Raw genomic sequence first — 17695 nt, 5'->3', positions numbered from 1 at the left:
CCAACAGGCTACACTCTAGTCTCCACTGGCTATCTGGCCAACAGGCTACACTCTAGTCCCTACTGGCTATCTTGCCAACAGGCTACACTCTAGTCTCTACTGGTTATCTGGCCAACAGGCTACACTCTAGTCTCTACTGGTTATCTGGCCAACAGGCTACACTCTAGTCTCTACTGGTTATCTGGCCAACAGGCTACACTCTAGTCTCCACTGGCTATCTGGCCAACAGGCTACACTCTAGTCTCTACTGGCTATCTGGCCAACAGGCTACACTCTAGTCTCCACTGGTTATCTGGCCAACAGGCTACACTCTAGTCTCTACTGGTTATCTGGCCAACAGGCTACACTCTAGTCTCCACTGGCTATCTGGCCAACAGGCTACACTCTAGTCCCTACTGGCTATCTGGCCAACAGGCTACACTCTAGTCCCTACTGGCTATCTTGCCAACAGGCTACACTCTAGTCCCTACTGGCTATCTGGCCAACAGGCTACACTCTAGTCCCTACTGGCTATCTGACCAACAGGCTACACTCTAGTCTCCACTGGTTATCTGGCCAACAGTCTGTTCTGCTGATGTGTGTGTCTGGTAGTCTCTCTCTCCAACTCTTTTCCTATCCGTAGGATTAATACCTAACTGGCGCCCCAACAAAAATCTTTCTCTTTAACCCTCTCTAACAATACCGCTACAGAACTGGATTACAACTTAGTGCTGTAATGTTTTCATCCTGTTTTAATGTATAGTATTTTTCATAATGCTATATACATTTTTCTACCTACTTTTTAACGGTCCATCTCCTAGCCTACAAATACTACCATTACTTAAAGAATTTTCAATTTTTTTTTAATGTTTTTTTTCAACATATTGCTCGCCATGTGAGCCAGACAGCAAAATCCCCAGTGATCGGGTTAGACCTTCTCCCTCAGATTGCTGACTAACTACAATACTAACAGAGGGATACTGAATGAGGGGTCAGTGGAGGCTGAAGCAGAGGGATACTGAATGAGGGGTGAGTGGAGGCTGAAGCAGAGGGATACTGAATGAGGGGTGAGTGGAGGCTGAAGCAGAGGGATACTGAATGAGGGGTGAGTGGAGGCTGAAGCAGAGGGATACTGAATGAGGGGTGAGTGGAGGCTGAAGCAGAGGGATACTGAATGAGGGGTGAGTGGAGGCTGAAGCAGAGGGATACTGAATGAGGGGTGAGTGGAGGCTGAAGCAGAGGGATACTGAATGAGGGGTGAGTGGAGGCTGAAGCAGAGGGATACTGAATGAGGGGTGAGTGGAGGCTGAAGCAGAGGGATACTGAATGAGGGGTGAGTGGAGGCTGAAGCAGAGGGATACTGAATGAGGGGTGAGTGGAGGCTGAAGCAGAGGGATACTGAATGAGGGGTGAGTGGAGGCTGAAGCAGAGGGATACTGAATGAGGGGTGAGTGGAGGCTGAAGCAGAGGGATACTGAATGAGGGGTGAGTAGAGGCTGAAGCAGAGGGATACTGAATGAGGGGTGAGTGGAGGCTGAAGCAGAGGGATACTGAATGAGGGGTGAGTGGAGGCTGAAGCAGAGGGATACTGAATGAGGGGTGAGTGGAGGCTGAAGCAGAGGGATACTGAATGAGGGGTGAGTGGAGGCTGAAGCAGAGGGATACTGAATGAGGGGTGAGTAGAGGCTGAAGCAGAGGGATACTGAATGAGGGGTGAGTGGAGGCTGAATCAGAGGGATACTGAATGAGGGGTGAGTAGAGGCTGAAGCAGAGGGATACTGAATGAGGGGTGAGTGGAGGCTGAAGCAGAGGGATACTGAATGAGGGGTGAGTAGAGGCTGAAGCAGAGGGATACTGAATGAGGGGTGAGTAGAGGCTGAAGCAGAGGGATACTGAATGAGGGGTGAGTGGAGGCTGAAGCAGAGGGATACTGAATGAGGGGTGAGTGGAGGCTGAAGCAGAGGGATACTGAATGAGGGGTGAGTGGAGGCTGAAGCAGAGGGATACTGAATGAGGGGTGAGTGGAGGCTGAAGCAGAGGGATACTGAATGAGGGGTGAGTGGAGGCTGAAGCAGAGGGATACTGAATGAGGGGTGAGTGGAGGCTGAAGCAGAGGGATACTGAATGAGGGGTGAGTGGAGGCTGAAGCAGAGGGATACTGAATGAGGGGTGAGTAGAGGCTGAAGCAGAGGGATACTGAATGAGGGGTGAGTGGAGGCTGAAGCAGAGGGATACTGAATGAGGGGTGAGTGGAGGCTGAAGCAGAGGGATACTGAATGAGGGGTGAGTGGAGGCTGAAGCAGAGGGATACTGAATGAGGGGTGAGTGGAGGCTGAAGCAGAGGGATACTGAATGAGGGGTGAGTGGAGGCTGAAGCAGAGGGATACTGAATGAGGGGTGAGTAGAGGCTGAAGCAGAGGGATACTGAATGAGGGGTGAGTAGAGGCTGAAGCAGAGGGATACTGAATGAGGGGTGAGTAGAGGCTGAAGCAGAGGGATACTGAATGAGGGGTGAGTAGAGGCTGAAGCAGAGGGATACTGAATGAGGGGTGAGTGGAGGCTGAAGCAGAGGGATACTGAATGAGGGGTGAGTAGAGGCTGAAGCAGAGGGATACTGAATGAGGGGTGAGTAGAGGCTGAAGCAGAGGGATACTGAATGAGGGGTGAGTAGAGGCTGAAGCAGAGGGATACTGAATGAGGGGTGAGTAGAGGCTGAAGCAGAGGGATACTGAATGAGGGGTGAGTGGAGGCTGAAGCAGAGATGGTAGTAGTAAGAAGGAGCCAGGAACACCCTCTTAGTATAGAAAACAATGAAGCGCAATAGTAGTAGTACTGTAGTAGTACTGTAGTAATACTGTAGTAGTACTGTAGTAATACTGCACTTGGGGAAAATGCAGTAGAACACTGTGTGGAATGTGAAAAAAAAAGTTATTAAAGTAATTAAAAGTAATAAAATATTACCATTACATTACCATAGTGTCAGTCAATGCTCTTTGATCTGAGAAGAAAACACCAGCACGGAGTTATCAAAATGTAAATGAGAATGTTAATTTTGTTTTCCTAGTTTGTGTTTTTTTTTCGGTAATTTGGAAAGAGCCAAATTGTAGAGAAGTGGAATGAATGGATCATTATGGAAGCTCTTTCTAGAGTTCCCCGGGAAATTGAGCATTAGAAAAAAATATAATCTCCAAATGGCTAAACTAGTGAGAAATATACGTGATTATGTGTGAGTTTACTTAATTTACTATCATCCTCAATTAACATATTTAATCATTTATAAGATACCGAATTCTCCTGTGGTCATTTGTAGCTCAGTTGGTAGATTATGGTGCTTGTAACGTCACAGTAGTGGGTTCGATTCCCGGGACCACCCATATGTAGTATGTATGTACGCATGACTGTAAGTCGCTTTGGATAAAAGTGTCTGCTAAACGGCATACATTATTATTATTTATAATATCTGATTAATGTATATTACAGTACTTTCCATGATGTGGACATTATGTGTTAGTGCATTACACAAGCTGACGTTTTGACCACATCTCATTGGGAGGAATTACACCTTGGTGACGTTAGTATACAAGTTTAAAGTCCACACGGTGACACACTTAAAGTATATCGATATCTTTGGTTTTGTACTGTTGATTTCGTTATACCCGCTGGGGGGGGGGGGGGGGTCGCAGGACTTAGAACGCAGCCGTCATTTTCTTTCTTAAACATGGCACAGAGAATTCTGGGCGATCTTTCGATAAAAGTCTCTGGCCAACACCAATACACGGATTTACCAGTCTAACTAGCAGCCAACCATTGGCTGGTACCTCATGGCGGGTCGTGATTTGTTGAAGTTAACTAACAGAAAAAGTGATTTGTTCCCTTTTCCGTGATGGATTTCCTTCCAAAATCAACATCCGACATTCCACGTTCTACAAGTTGTCATCTAATCAATCATGTATAGGTTATTTCAAGTTTCCGTGTGGCGTTTGTATAACGTTTTGTCCCTGTTGTATTGATTTCAACGTGATATCGATATGAATGATTGACAGAACACTGCTGCGTTTCCCTTTCTGTTGACGAGCCCCGTATCAATTCCAGAAATTGTGAAAACGGGTTTACCTTGCCTACTAAAAGGGGGGGGCTAAAATAGATCGTAGTAAACAACAAAACAGTATTTACCTCCATACACCCCGCCTGGTTCCTGTCTCCTTCTCCATGCCTCCCCTCTCTGCTCTGGCCTGCAGACCCCAGTCTCTTCTCCTCCCTGAAGCTCTGCTCCAACAGCTTCTTGTTCAGCAGACGGGCTGCGTTCTCTGCCAGGGTGTATCCAGGCGGGGCAGACAGGTCCTGGCGTATACTGACCACCTCTGGTGTCCTCTCCCCCCCTGTTCCCCCCGGCCCTCCCGGGGTCTCTAGTATCAGCTGCACCGGGCTGGGAGAGCGCCCGCGGACATTCCTCAGGAACTCCTGGGCTGCACCAAGGGACCTGGGGTCTTTGGGGTCTGAGGGTGGTAGGTTGTGTACCCCTGGCCCCGCGGGAGGTGAGAGGTCAGGGGGAGCGGTGCGGGTGCGGCTTGGGGACTTGGTGAATTTGGACTGCAGGGGTTCGTAGGCTACGGGGGTGTGGTCTATGATGTTGAAGAGGCTGGACAGGCCGTCGTTGATGGTGGTGTGGACCGGAGAATCCCTGGTGGTGGTGGAGCGAGCCCAGGCCGACTCAGAGGCTCCCTGTTATTATACATATAACACTTAGAGTGGCCTCAGGCAGCTGACTGCAACAATACATAGATAAATACATAGATAAACAATAATTACCTTCTGGGGAGTGGTGGGAGTCGGGGCCCTGGGGCCGGCCGTGGAGCTGGAGGAGGCCCCTACAGGGAGGTCAGCCTTCGATGATGTCGACAGCTTCCTCTGGAGCTTAGGGGAACCGTACTTAGGAGAACAACATGTCCGCTCGAACTTGGACTGGACCACAGGAGAGTACTGTATCTTGCGGATGTTTCTGGAGGGGGAGGAGATGGGGGTTGAGCCTCCTCCTATAGGGGTGAGGCAGCGGTGGGGGGAGCTGGTGAGGGTGCGGAGGATGTCAGTTTGTAAGCCCACACTGATGGTCTGGGTGGTTTGGGTTCCCCGAGTAGTGAAACCGTTGGTCTGACACGCCGTGTCTCGGAGCTATTAGGTTGAGAAGAAGAAGTTGTAGAAATTAGAAGAATAAACTACATATACATTTACATGGAAGTATGTACAGTGGCTTGTGAAAGTATTCACCCCCCTTGGCATTTTTCTTATTTTGTTGCCTTACACCCTGGAATTAAAATGTATTTGTTTTTAATCATTTGACTTACTCAACATGCCTACCACTTCTAAGATGGAAAATATTTTTTAATGTGAAACCAGCAAGAAATAAGACAAAAAAAACAAACAGAACTTGAGCGTGCATAACAATAGTCAATACTTTGTAGAGCCACCTTTTGCAGCAATTACAGATGCAAGTCTCATGGGGTATGTCTAGAAGCTTGGCACATCTACCCACTGGGATTTTTGCCCATTCTTCAAGGCAAAACTGCTACAGCTCCTTCAGGTAGGATGGGTTCTGCTGGTGTACAGCAATGTTTAAGTCATACCACAGATTCTCAATTGGATTGAGGTCTGGGCTTTGACTAGGCCATTCCAAGACATTTAAATGTTTCCCCTTAAACCACTCGAGTGTTGCTTTAGCAGTATGCTTAGGGTCATTGTCCGGCTGGAAGGTGAACCTCTGTCCCAGTCTCAAAACTTGTTTCCCTCAAATTTCCCTGTATTTAGCGCCATCCATCATTCCTTCAATTCTGACCAGTTTCCCAGTCCCTGCTGATGAAAAACATCCCCACAGCAGGATGCAGCTTCACTGTGGGGATGGTGTTCTCGGGGTGATGAGGTGCTGGGTTTGCTCCAGACATAGCGTTTTCCTTGATGGCCAAAAAGCTCAATTTTAGTCTTATCTGACCAGAGTACCTTCTTCCATATGTTTGGGGAGTCTCCCACATGCCTTTTGGCAAACACCAAATGTGTTTGCTTATTTTTTTCTTTAAGCAATGGCTTTTTTCTGGGCTCTCTTCCGTAAAGCCAGCTCTGTGGAGTGTACTGCTTAAAGTGGTCCTATGGACAGATACTCCAATCTCCACTGTGGAGCTTTACAGCACCTTCAGGGTTATCATTGGTCTCTTTGTTGCCTCTCTGATTAATGCTCTCCTTGCCTGGTCTGTGAGTTTTGTGGGCATCCCTCTCTTGGCAGTTTTATTGTGGTGCCATATTCTTTCAATTTTTTTAATAATGGATTTAATGGTGCTCCATGGGATGTTCAAGTCTCAGATATTTTTTTATAACCCAACCCTGATCTGTACTTCTCCACAACTTTGTCCCTGACCTGTTTGGAGAGCTCCTTGGTCTTCATGGTGCTGCTTGCTTGGTGGTGCCCCTTTCTTAGTGGTGTTGCAGACTCTGGGGCCTTTCAGAACAGGTGTAAATATACTGACATCATGTGACAGATCATGTGACACTTAGATTGCACGCAGGTGGACTTTATTTAACTAATTATGTAACTTCTGAAGGTAATTGGTTGCACCAGATCTTATTTAGGGGCTTCATAGCAAAGGGGGTGAATATATATGCACGCACCACTTTTCAGTTTCTTTTTTTTGTTGTTGAATTTTTTTAAACAAGTTATTATTTTTTCATTTCACTTCACCAATTTGGACTATTTTGCGTATGTCCATTGCATGAAATCCAATTAAAAATATATTTAAAGGACAGGTTGTAATGCGACAAAATAGGAAAAACGGCAAAGGGGGATGAATACTTTTGCAAGGCACTGTACACAAGATATCCTTGACCTTTAGTTTAGAATGTACACAAGAAAATCTTTATTTCTAAATCATGTCCAAACAATTGAATTGGCCAATCAAGTTGTAGTGACATCTCAAGGATGATCAAAGGACATTGTATGCACCTGAGCTCAATTTGAAGTGTCATAGCAAAAGGGTGTGAATACTTATGTAAATTAGATATTTCTGTTTTTTATTTTCAATAAATCTGCAAGAATTTGTAAAAACATGTTTTCTCTTAGTCATTACGGGGTATTGTGTGTAGATGGGTGAGAAAAAACATATATTTAATACATTTTGAATTCCGGCTGTAACACAACAAAGTGTGGAATAAATCAAGGCTCATGAATACTTTCTGACGACACTGTTAGAAAGAGAACACAATAGAAAGGTGAACTAAGGGAAATGTACAGCTAGATAAACAACAACAACGTCAACAACAACAACGTCAACAACAACGTGAACAACAACAACAACGTCAACAACAACAACGTCAACAACAACAACGTCAACAACAACAACGTCAACAACAACAACGTCAACAACAACAACGTCAACAACAACGTCAACAACAACGTCAACAGACCTGTCTGTGTTGTTCCAGGAGGTCCGAGGTGCCAGGGCCTGAGCGGTAGTTCCTAACAGAGAAGGCCACCTCCTTCATGTCATCACTGAGGTTCCGTGACAGCTGCAGCTCCAGAGACGAGGCGTACCCCACCGTGGGGATGGGACCCACCCCAGACGGGCCCCTAAGTCCGCCTCCCAGTCCACCCCCACCCTCTAATAACTCCTTATGACAGGTGGAGGGCCACCGACCGTTACCAAACACCTCGTCTGGTCCCCCTACCCCAGGGGGATCCCCCACCTCACCTCCACCCCCTCGCCCCTTGGTCCCTTTGGGGTACATGTAGTCCTGTTCGGGGGTTCCTGGGGGTCGGGTGGGGCTGTGGGAGACATGGACACTTGCCCCCCCTCCTCTGTTACCCCCGTTGCCCCTGAGAGGGGAGTGCTGGCAGAGGGGATGGGGTTCAGGGCTGGACAGGGTGTTAGTAGTGAGGGTAGCACTGGTTGTCAGGAACCACAAGGCTGGCTGGAATGGTTCTGGAATTCAGAGAGAGAGAATTCAGAATGATTGGAATTTAGAATGATTGAAATTTAGAATGATTGGAATTTAGAATGATTCAAATGATTCAAATGATTATAATGATTGGATTTTAGAATTATTCAAATGCTTATAATTAGAAGGGAAATAAATAATCTCCATAAGGTGGGAAGATGACAGTAAAACATTGGGTATGGTTCTGAATTTAGGTTTAAAAAGCTTTATTGTCCACACACAATGTGGAAATGTGCTTTTTGGCTTCACCATAACATGATTGAAATGTAATTTTGATATAAAGTGAGAAAACACATTTGCCATGTTTGTCTTCACATTAACATGATTGCAATTCTAAAAACAAACAATGATTAAACACTTGGAGCATCAGTACCTGAAGTGGGCTGATCTGCCCAGGCTTCCATGGGTGTGGGGGTGTGGTGGCCTGGTGTAGGGGAGGGGCCAGGGACAGGAAAGCCCCACCCCTTACTGTTGAACTCCTCTATGTACTTCAGGTCATCCGGAGATAGGGGTGGGGTCACGTCGTCACGGCCACAGTCACCGTGACGACTCTTGTCAGGCAGGAAGGGAGAGCTGTCCATCAGACGCTGGAAGTCACTCATAGAACAGACGGACTTAGCCCTGGGGAGGATGAGACGAGAATAAAGCATTAAACTATTACATTACCAAAACAAAATGTTACAAGGATAGGATCAGAGAGGACAGAGAAGGAGAGAGAGGAGAGAGGAGGAGAGCGTGATCATTAGTACTGCATCAAAATGCTCTTACTAGAAGAAAGAGGTAGGTTGATACATTGACAGGTCCCCCAGAAGGTAGAGTAGAAGTAGATCTCTTTGACATATAAACAGTGTTTTTCATCCTCTTTGTTGTCCTAATTTCCTGAAACTCTTAAAATAACCTAAAAACATTTAATCTGCTCTCCAAAAAAATAAAGTTAATGTGTTTCATTTCATGAGGGAACACTTTAAAACGATTCAATAATTAATTGTCAGGCTACAATGACTTGGTTCATATCCTCTCCCAAAGAGACTTGGTTAATATCCCCTCCCAAAGAGACTTGGTTCATATCCTCTCCCAAAGAGACTTGGTTCATATCCTCTCCCAAAGAGACTTGGATCATATCCTCTCCCAAAGAGACTTGGTTCCTATCCTCTCCCAAAGAGACTTGGTTCATATCCTCTCCCAAAGAGACTTGGTTCATATCCCCTCCCAAAGAGACTTGGTTCATATCCTCTCCCAAAGAGACTTGGTTCATATCCTCTCCCAAAGAGACTTGGATCCTATCCTCTCCCAAAGAGACTTGGTTCCTATCCTCTCCCAAAGAGACTTGGTTCATATCCTCTCCCAAAGAGACTTGGTTCATATCCCCTCCCAAAGAGACTTGGTTCATATCCTCTCCCAAAGAGACTTGGTTCATATCCTCTCCCAAAGAGACTTGGTTCATATCCCTTCCCAAAGAGACTTGGTTCATATCCCCTCCCAAAGAGACTTGGTTCATATCCTCTCCCAAAGAGACTTGGTTCATATCCCCTCCCAAAGAGACTTGGTTCATATCCCCTCCCAAAGAGACTTGGATTATATCCCCTCCCAAAGAGACTTGGATTATATCCCCTCCCAAAGAGACTTGGATTATATCCCCTCCCAAAGAGACTTGGATTATATCCCCTCCCAAAGAGACTTGGTTCATATCCCCTCCCAAAGAGACTTGGTTCATATCCTCTCCCAAAGAGACTTGGTTCATATCCTCTCCCAAAGAGACTTGGTTCATATCCTCTCCCAAAGAGACTTGGATTATATCCTCTCCCAAAGAGACTTGGTTCATATCCCCTCCCAAAGAGACTTGGACCATATCCCCTCCCAAAGAGACTTGGTTCATATCCCCTCCCAAAGAGACTTGGTTCATATCCCCTCCCAAAGAGACTTGGTTCATATCCCCTCCCAAAGAGACTTGGTTCATATCCCCTCCCAAAGAGACTTGGTTCATATCCCCTCCCAAGAGACTTGGTTCATATCCCCTCCCAAAGAGACTTGGATCATATCCCCTCCCAAAGAGACAGTATAATGATAGTCTAGGTAAAGCATAGCTGTTGTAACCAGTAGAATGGTAGTCTAGGTGAAGCATAGCTGTTGTAACCAGTAGAATGGTAGTCTAGGTGAAGCATAGCTGTTGTAACCAGTACAATGGTAGTCTAGGTGAAGCATAGCTGTTGTAACCAGTACAATGGTAGTCTAGGTGAAGCATAGCTGTTGTAACCAGTAGAATGGTAGTCTAGGTGAAGCATAGCTGTTGTAACCAGTAGAATGGTAGTCTAGGTGAAGCATATCTGTTGTAACCAGTAGAATGGTAGTCTAGGTGAAGCATAGCTGTTGTAACCAGTACAATGGTAGTCTAGGTGAAGCATAGCTGTTGTAACCAGTAGAATGGTAGTCTAGGTGAAGCATAGCTGTTGTAACTAGTAGAATGGTAGTCTAGGTGAAGCATAGCTGTTGTAACTAGTAGAATGGTAGTCTAGGTGAAGCATAGCTGTTGTAACTAGTAGAATGGTAGTCTAAGTGAAGCATAGCTGTTGTAACTAGTAGAATGGTAGTCTAGGTGAAGCATAGCTGTTGTAACCAGTAGAATGGTAGTCTAGGTGAAGCATAGCTGTTGTAACCAGTAGAATGGTAGTCTAGGTGAAGCATAGCTGTTGTAACCAGTAGAATGGTAGTCTAGGTGAAGCATAGCTGTTGTAACCAGTAGAATGGTAGTCTAGGTGAAGCATAGCTGTTGTAACCAGTAGAATGGTAGTCTAGGTGAAGCATAGCTGTTGTAACCAGTAGAATGGTAGTCTAGGTGAAGCATAGCTGTTGTAACCAGTAGAATGGTAGTCTAGGTGAAGCATAGCTGTTGTAACCAGTAGAATGGTAGTCTAGGTGAAGCATAGCTGTTGTAACCAGTAGAATGGTAGTCTAGGTGAAGCATAGCTGTTGTAACCAGTAGAATGGTAGTCTAGGTGAAGCATAGCTGTTGTAACCAGTAGAATGGTAGTCTAGGTGAAGCATAGCTGTTGTAACCAGTAGAATGGTAGTCTAGGTGAAGCATAGCTGTTGTAACCAGTAGAATGGTAGTCTAGGTGAAGCATAGCTGTTGTAACCAGTACAATGGTAGTCTAGGTGAAGCATAGCTGTTGTAACCAGTACAATGGTAGTCTAGGTGAAGCATAGCTGTTGTAACCAGTAGAATGGTAGTCTAGGTGAAGCATAGCTGTTGTAACCAGTACAATGGTAGTCTAGGTGAAGCATAGCTGTTGTAACCAGTAGAATGGTAGTCTAGGTGAAGCATAGCTGTTGTAACCAGTAGAATGGTAGTCTAGGTGAAGCATAGCTGTTGTAACCAGTAGAATGGTAGTCTAGGTGAAGCATAGCTGTTGTAACCAGTAGAATGGTAGTCTAGGTGAAGCATAGCTGTTGTAACCAGTAGAATGGTAGTCTAGGTTAAGCATAGCTGTTGTAATCAGTAGAATGGTAGTCTAGGTGAAGCATAGCTGTTGTAACCAGTAGAATGGTAGTTTAGGTGAAGTATAGCTGTTGTAACCAGTACAATGGTAGTCTAGGTGAAGCATAGCTGTTGTAACCAGTAGAATGGTAGTCTAGGTGAAGCATAGCTGTTGTAACCAGTAGAATGGTAGTCTAGGTGAAGCATAGCTGTTGTAACCAGTAGAATGGTAGTCTAGGTGAAGCATAGCTGTTGTAACCAGTACAATGGTATTCTAGGTGAAGCATAGCTGTTGTAACCAGTATAATGGTAGTCTAGGTGAAGCATAGCTGTTGTAACCAGTACAATGGTAGTCTAGGTGAAGCATAGCTGTTGTAACCAGTAGAATGGTAGTCTAGGTGAAGCATAGCTGTTGTAACCAGTAGAATGGTAGTCTAGGTGAAGCATAGCTGTTGTAACCAGTAGAATGGTAGTCTAGGTGAAGCATAGCTGTTGTAACTAGTAGAATGGTAGTCTAGGTGAAGCATAGCTGTTGTAACCAGTAGAATGGTAGTCTAGGTGAAGCATAGCTGTTGTAACCAGTAGAATGGTAGTCTAGGTGAAGCATAGCTGTTGTAACCAGTAGAATGGTAGTCTAGGTGAAGCATAGCTGTTGTAACCAGTAGAATGGTAGTCTAGGTGAAGCATAGCTGTTGTAACCAGTAGAATGGTAGTCTAGGTGAAGCATAGCTGTTGTAACCAGTACAATGGTAATCTAGGTGAAGCATAGCTGTTGTAACCAGTAGAATGGTAGTCTAGGTGAAGCATAGCTGTTGTAACCAGTACAATGGTAGTCTAGGTGAAGCATAGCTGTTGTAACCAGTAGAATGGTAGTCTAGGTGAAGCATAGCTGTTGTAACCAGTAGAATGGTAGTCTAGGTGAAGCATAGCTGTTGTAACCAGTAGAATGGTAGTCTAGGCGCCGAAAAGAGATGGCCGCCTCGCTTCGCGTTCCTTGGAAAATATGCAGTATTTTGTTTTTTTATGTGTTATTTCTTACATCGGTACCCCAGGTAATCTTAGGTTTCATTACATACAGTCGGGAGGAACTACTGAATATACGATTAACGTCAACTCATCATCGTTCCTACCAGGAATATGACTTTCCCGAAACGGATCCAGTGTTTTGCCTTCCACCCAATACAATGGATCTGATCCCAGCCGGCGACCCTGTGCGACGCCGTAAAAGGGGCAAACGAGGCGGTCTCCTGGTCAGGCTTCGGAGACGGGCACATCGCGCTCCACTCCCTAGCATACTACTCGCCAATGTCCAGTCTCTTGACAATAAGGTTGATGAAATCCGAGCACGGGTAGCATTCCAGAGAGACATCAGGGATTGCAACGTGCTCTGCTTCACGGAAACATGGCTAACTCAAGAGACGCTAACGGAGTCGGTGCAGCCAGCTGGTTTCTTCATGCATCGCGCCGACAGAAACAAACATCTTTCTGGTAAGAAGAGGGGCGGGGGGGTATGCCTTATGATTAACGAGACGTGGTGTGATCATCATAACAACACACAGGAACTCAAGTAATTCTGTTCACCTGATCTAGAACTCCTCACAATCAAATGTCGACCGCATTATCTACCAAGGGAATTCTCCTCGATCATAATCACAGCCGTATATATTCCCCCCCAAGCAGACACATCGATGGCCCTGAACGAACTTTATCTGACTCTTTGTAAACTGGAAACCACACACCCTGAGGCTGCATTCATCGTAGCTGGGGATTTTAACAAGGCTAATCTAAAAACAAAACTCCCTAAATTCTATCAGCATATCGATTGTGCTACCAGGGCTGGAAAAACCCTAGATCATTGTTATACTAATTTCCGCGACGCATATAAGGCCCTCCCCCGCCCCCCTTTCGGAAAAGCTGACCACGACTCCATTTTGTTGATTCCAGCCTACAAACAGAAACTAAAACAACAAGCTCCCGCGCTCAGGTCTGTTCAACGCTGGTCCGACCAATCTGATTCCACGCTTCAAGACTGCTTCGATCACGCGGATTGGAATATGTTCCGCATTGCGTCCAACAACAATATTGACGAATATGCTGATTCGGTGAGCGAGTTCATTAGGAAGTGCATTGACGATGTCGTACCCACAGCAACGATTAAAACATTCCCAAACCAGAAACCGTGGATTGACGGCAGCATTCGCGTGAAACTGAAAGCGCGAACCACTGCTTTTAACCAGGGCAAGGTGACCGGAAGCATGACCGAATACAAACAGTGTAGCTATTCTCTCCGCAAGGCAATCAAACAGGCTAAGTCCCAGTACAGAGACAAAATCGAGTCGCAATTCAACAGCTCAGACACAAGAGGTATGTGGCAGGGTCTACAGTCAATCACGGATTACAAAAAGAAAACCAGCCCCGTCGCGGACCAGGATGTCTTGCTCCCAGACAGGCTAAACAACTTTTTTGCCCGCTTTGAGGACAATACAGTGCCACTGACACGGCCCCCTACCAAAACCTGCGGGCTCTCCTTCACTGCAGCCGAGGTGAGTAAAACATTTAAACGTGTTAACCCTCGCAAGGCTGCAGGCCCAGACGGCATTCCCAGCCGCGTCCTCAGAGCATGCGCAGACCAGCTGGCTGGTGTGTTTACGGACATATTCAATCAATCCTTATCCCAGTCTGCTGTTCCCACATGCTTCAAGAGGGCCACCATTGTTCCTGTTCCCAAGAAAGCTAAGGTAACTGAGCTAAACGACTACCGCCCCGTAGCACTCACTTCCGTCATCATGAAGTGCTTTGAGAGACTAGTCAAGGACCATATCACCTCCACCCTACCGGACACCCTAGACCCACTCCAATTTGCTTACCGACCCAATAGGTCCACAGACGACGCAATCGCAACCACACTGCACACTGCCCTAACCCATCTGGACAAGAGGAATACCCATGTGAGAATGCTGTTCATCGATTACAGCTCAGCATTTAACACCATAGTACCCTCCAAACTCGTCATCAAGCTCGAGACCCTGGGTCTCGACCCCGCCCTGTGCAACTGGGTCCTGGACTTCCTGACGGGCCGCCCCCAGGTGGTGAGGGTAGGTAACAACATCTCCACCCCGCTGATCCTCAACACTGGGGCCCCACAAGGGTGCGTTCTGAGCCCTCTCCTGTACTCCCTGTTCACCCACGACTGCGTGGCCATGCACGCCTCCAACTCAATCATCAAGTTTGCGGATGACACTACAGTGGTAGGCTTGATTACCAACAACGACGAGACGGCCTACAGGGAGGAGGTGAGGGCCCTCGGAGTGTGGTGTCAGGAAAATAACCTCACACTCAACGTCAACAAAACAAAGGAGATGATTGTGGACTTCAGGAAACAGCAGAGGGAGCACCCCCCTATCCACATCGACGGGTCAGTAGTGGAGGAGGTGGAAAGTTTTAAGTTCCTCGGTGTACACGGACAAACTGAATTGGTCCACCCACACAGACAGCGTCGTGAAGAAGGCGCAGCAGCGCCTCTTCAACCTCAGGAGGCTGAAGAAATTCGGCTTGTCACCAAAAGCACTCACAAACTTCTACAGATGCACAATCGAGAGCATCCTGTCGGGCTGTATCACCGCCTGGTACGGCAACTGCTCCGCCCACAACCGTAAGGCTCTCCAGAGGGTAGTGAGGTCTGCAGAACGCATCACCGGGGGCAAACTACCTGCCCTCCAGGACACCTACACCACCCGATGTCACAGGAAGGCCATAAAGATCATCAAGGACAACAACCACCCAAGCCACTGCCTGTTCACCCCGCTATCATCCAGAAGGCGAGGTCAGTACAGGTGCATCAAAGCAGGGACCGAGAGACTGAAAAACAGCTTCTATCTCAAGGCCATCAGACTGTTAAACAGCCACCACTAACATTTAGCGGCCGCTGCCAACATACTGACTCAACTCCAGCCACTTTAAAAATGGGAATTGATGGAAATTATGTAAAAATGTACCACTAGCCACTTTAAACAATGCCACTTAATATAATGTTTACATACCCTACATTACCCATCTCATATGTATATACTGTACTCTATATCATCTACTGCATCTTGCCATCTTTATGTAATACATGTACCACTAGCCACTTTAAACTATGCCACTTTATGTTTACATACCCTACAGTACTCATCTCATATGTATATACCGTACTCTATACCATCTACTGCATCTTGCCTATGCCGTTCTGTACCACCACTCATTCATATATCTTTATGTACATATTCTTTATCCCTTTACACTTGTGTGTGTATAAGGTAGTAGTTGTGGAATTGTTAGGTTAGATTACTTGTTGGTTATTACTGCATTGTCGGAACTAGAAGCACAAGCATTTCGCTACACTCGCATTAACATCTGCTAACCATGTGTATGTGACTAATAAAATTTGATTTGATTTGATTTGATTTAGGTGAAGCATAGCTGTTGTAACCAGTAGAATGGTAGTCTAGGTGAAGCATAGCTGTTGTAACCAGTAGAATGGTAGTCTAGGTGAAGCATAGCTGTTGTAACCAGTAGAATGGTAGTCTAGGTGAAGCATAGCTGTTGTAACCAGTAGAATGGTAGTCTAAGTGAAGCATAGCTGTTGTAACCAGTACAATGGTAGTCTAGGTGAAGCATAGCTGTTGTAACCAGTAGAATGGTAGTCTATGTGAAGCATAGCTGTTGTAACCAGTAGAATGGTAGTATAGGTGAAGCATAGCTGTTGTAACCAGTACAATGGTAGTCTAGGTGAAGCATAGCTGTTGTAACCAGTACAATGGTAGTCTAGGTGAAGCATAGCTGTTGTAACCAGTAGAATGGTAGTCTAGGTGAAGCATAGCTGTTGTAACCAGTACAATGGTAGTGTAGGTGAAGCATAGCTGTTGTAACCAGTAGAATGGTAGTCTAGGTGAAGCATAGCTGTTGTAACCAGTAGAATGGTAGTCTAGGTGAAGCATAGCTGTTGTAACCAGTAGAATGGTAGTCTAGGTGAAGCATAGCTGTTGTAACCAGTAGAATGGTAGTCTAGGTGAAGCATAGCTGTTGTAACCAGTACAATGGTAGTCTAGGTGAAGCATAGCTGTTGTAACCAGTACAATGGTAGTCTAGGTGAAGCATAGCTGTTGTAACCAGTAGAATGGTAGTCTAGGTGAAGCATAGCTGTTGTAACCAGTAGAATGGTAGTCTAGGTGAAGCATAGCTGTTGTAACCAGTAGAATGGTAGTCTAGGTGAAGCATAGCTGTTGTAACCAGTACAATGGTAGTCTAGGTGAAGCATAGCTGTTGTAACCAGTACAATGGTAGTCTAGGTGAAGTATAGCTGTTGTAACCAGTAGAATGGTAGTCTAGGTGAAGCATAGCTGTTGTAACCAGTACAATGGTAGTCTAGGTGAAGCATAGCTGTTGTAACCAGTAGAATGGTAGTCTAGGTGAAGCATAGCTGTTGTAACCAGTAGAATGGTAGTCTAGGTGAAGCATAGCTGTTGTAACCAGTAGAATGGTAGTCTAGGTGAAGCATAGCTGTTGTAACCAGTAGAATGGTAGTCTAGGTGAAGCATAGCTGTTGTAACCAGTAGAATGGTAGTCTAGGTGAAGCATAGCTGTTGTAACCAGTATAATGGTAGTCTAGGTGAAGCATAGCTGTTGTAACCAGTAGAATGGTAGTCTAGGTGAAGCATAGCTGTTGTAACCAGTAGAATGGTAGTCTAGGTAAATCGATAATAATAATATAATAATAATAAATAATAAATAAATAATAATAATTCTACTACCTTTATTTACCCAGGTACTCTATTGACAATACTTCCACTAACAATAACATAAAATATGTTAAAATATGTTATATATAATACCATTACAATGAGGGCATGTCTAGATAAGTGAAAATATGACCTATAGGTCTATGACATCACAGTATTTCCAGGTATGTGAACAGGTAAACCACCGTACCTGAGCAGACTGCCACAGCCCATCTCTTCCTCCTCCTCCTCCTGGTACATTGGGTCCTCTATGTCTGGGATCTCATTCAGAGCCTGAAACAACATACACAGACATCTTAGTGCCGGGCTGGAATAAAAACCTGCACTGGGCAAGAATTGAAGAACCCTTTCAGGTCTGAAAACACATTTATCCCACATTTGTCATTCCTGGGATACGTCCCAAATGACCCATAATGCACTACTGTTGACCAGGACCCATAGTGCACTACTGTTGACCAGGACCCATAGTGCACTACTGTTGACC

At 45.6% G+C, this 17695-nt stretch overlaps 1 protein-coding gene across 1 annotated transcript in view; it reads right to left on the bottom strand.

Annotated features, from left to right (window-relative positions):
* The window catches only part of LOC139550095 (microtubule cross-linking factor 1-like), a 205335-nt gene that overhangs the window by 14029 nt on the left and 173611 nt on the right, over positions 1 to 17695 (bottom strand). Inside the window, 5 exon segments of the mRNA XM_071360725.1 lie at positions 4153 to 4701; positions 4789 to 5148; positions 7426 to 7940; positions 8330 to 8577; positions 17402 to 17484. Coding sequence (XP_071216826.1) covers positions 4153 to 4701; positions 4789 to 5148; positions 7426 to 7940; positions 8330 to 8577; positions 17402 to 17484 — 1755 coding nt within the window.

This window comes from Salvelinus alpinus, chromosome 23 (assembly GCF_045679555.1).
Source record: "Salvelinus alpinus chromosome 23, SLU_Salpinus.1, whole genome shotgun sequence".
Lineage (NCBI taxonomy): Eukaryota > Metazoa > Chordata > Actinopteri > Salmoniformes > Salmonidae > Salvelinus > Salvelinus alpinus.
The sequence above is the reverse complement of the archived record's forward strand: the minus strand, read 5'-3'. Positions and strand labels throughout refer to the sequence as shown.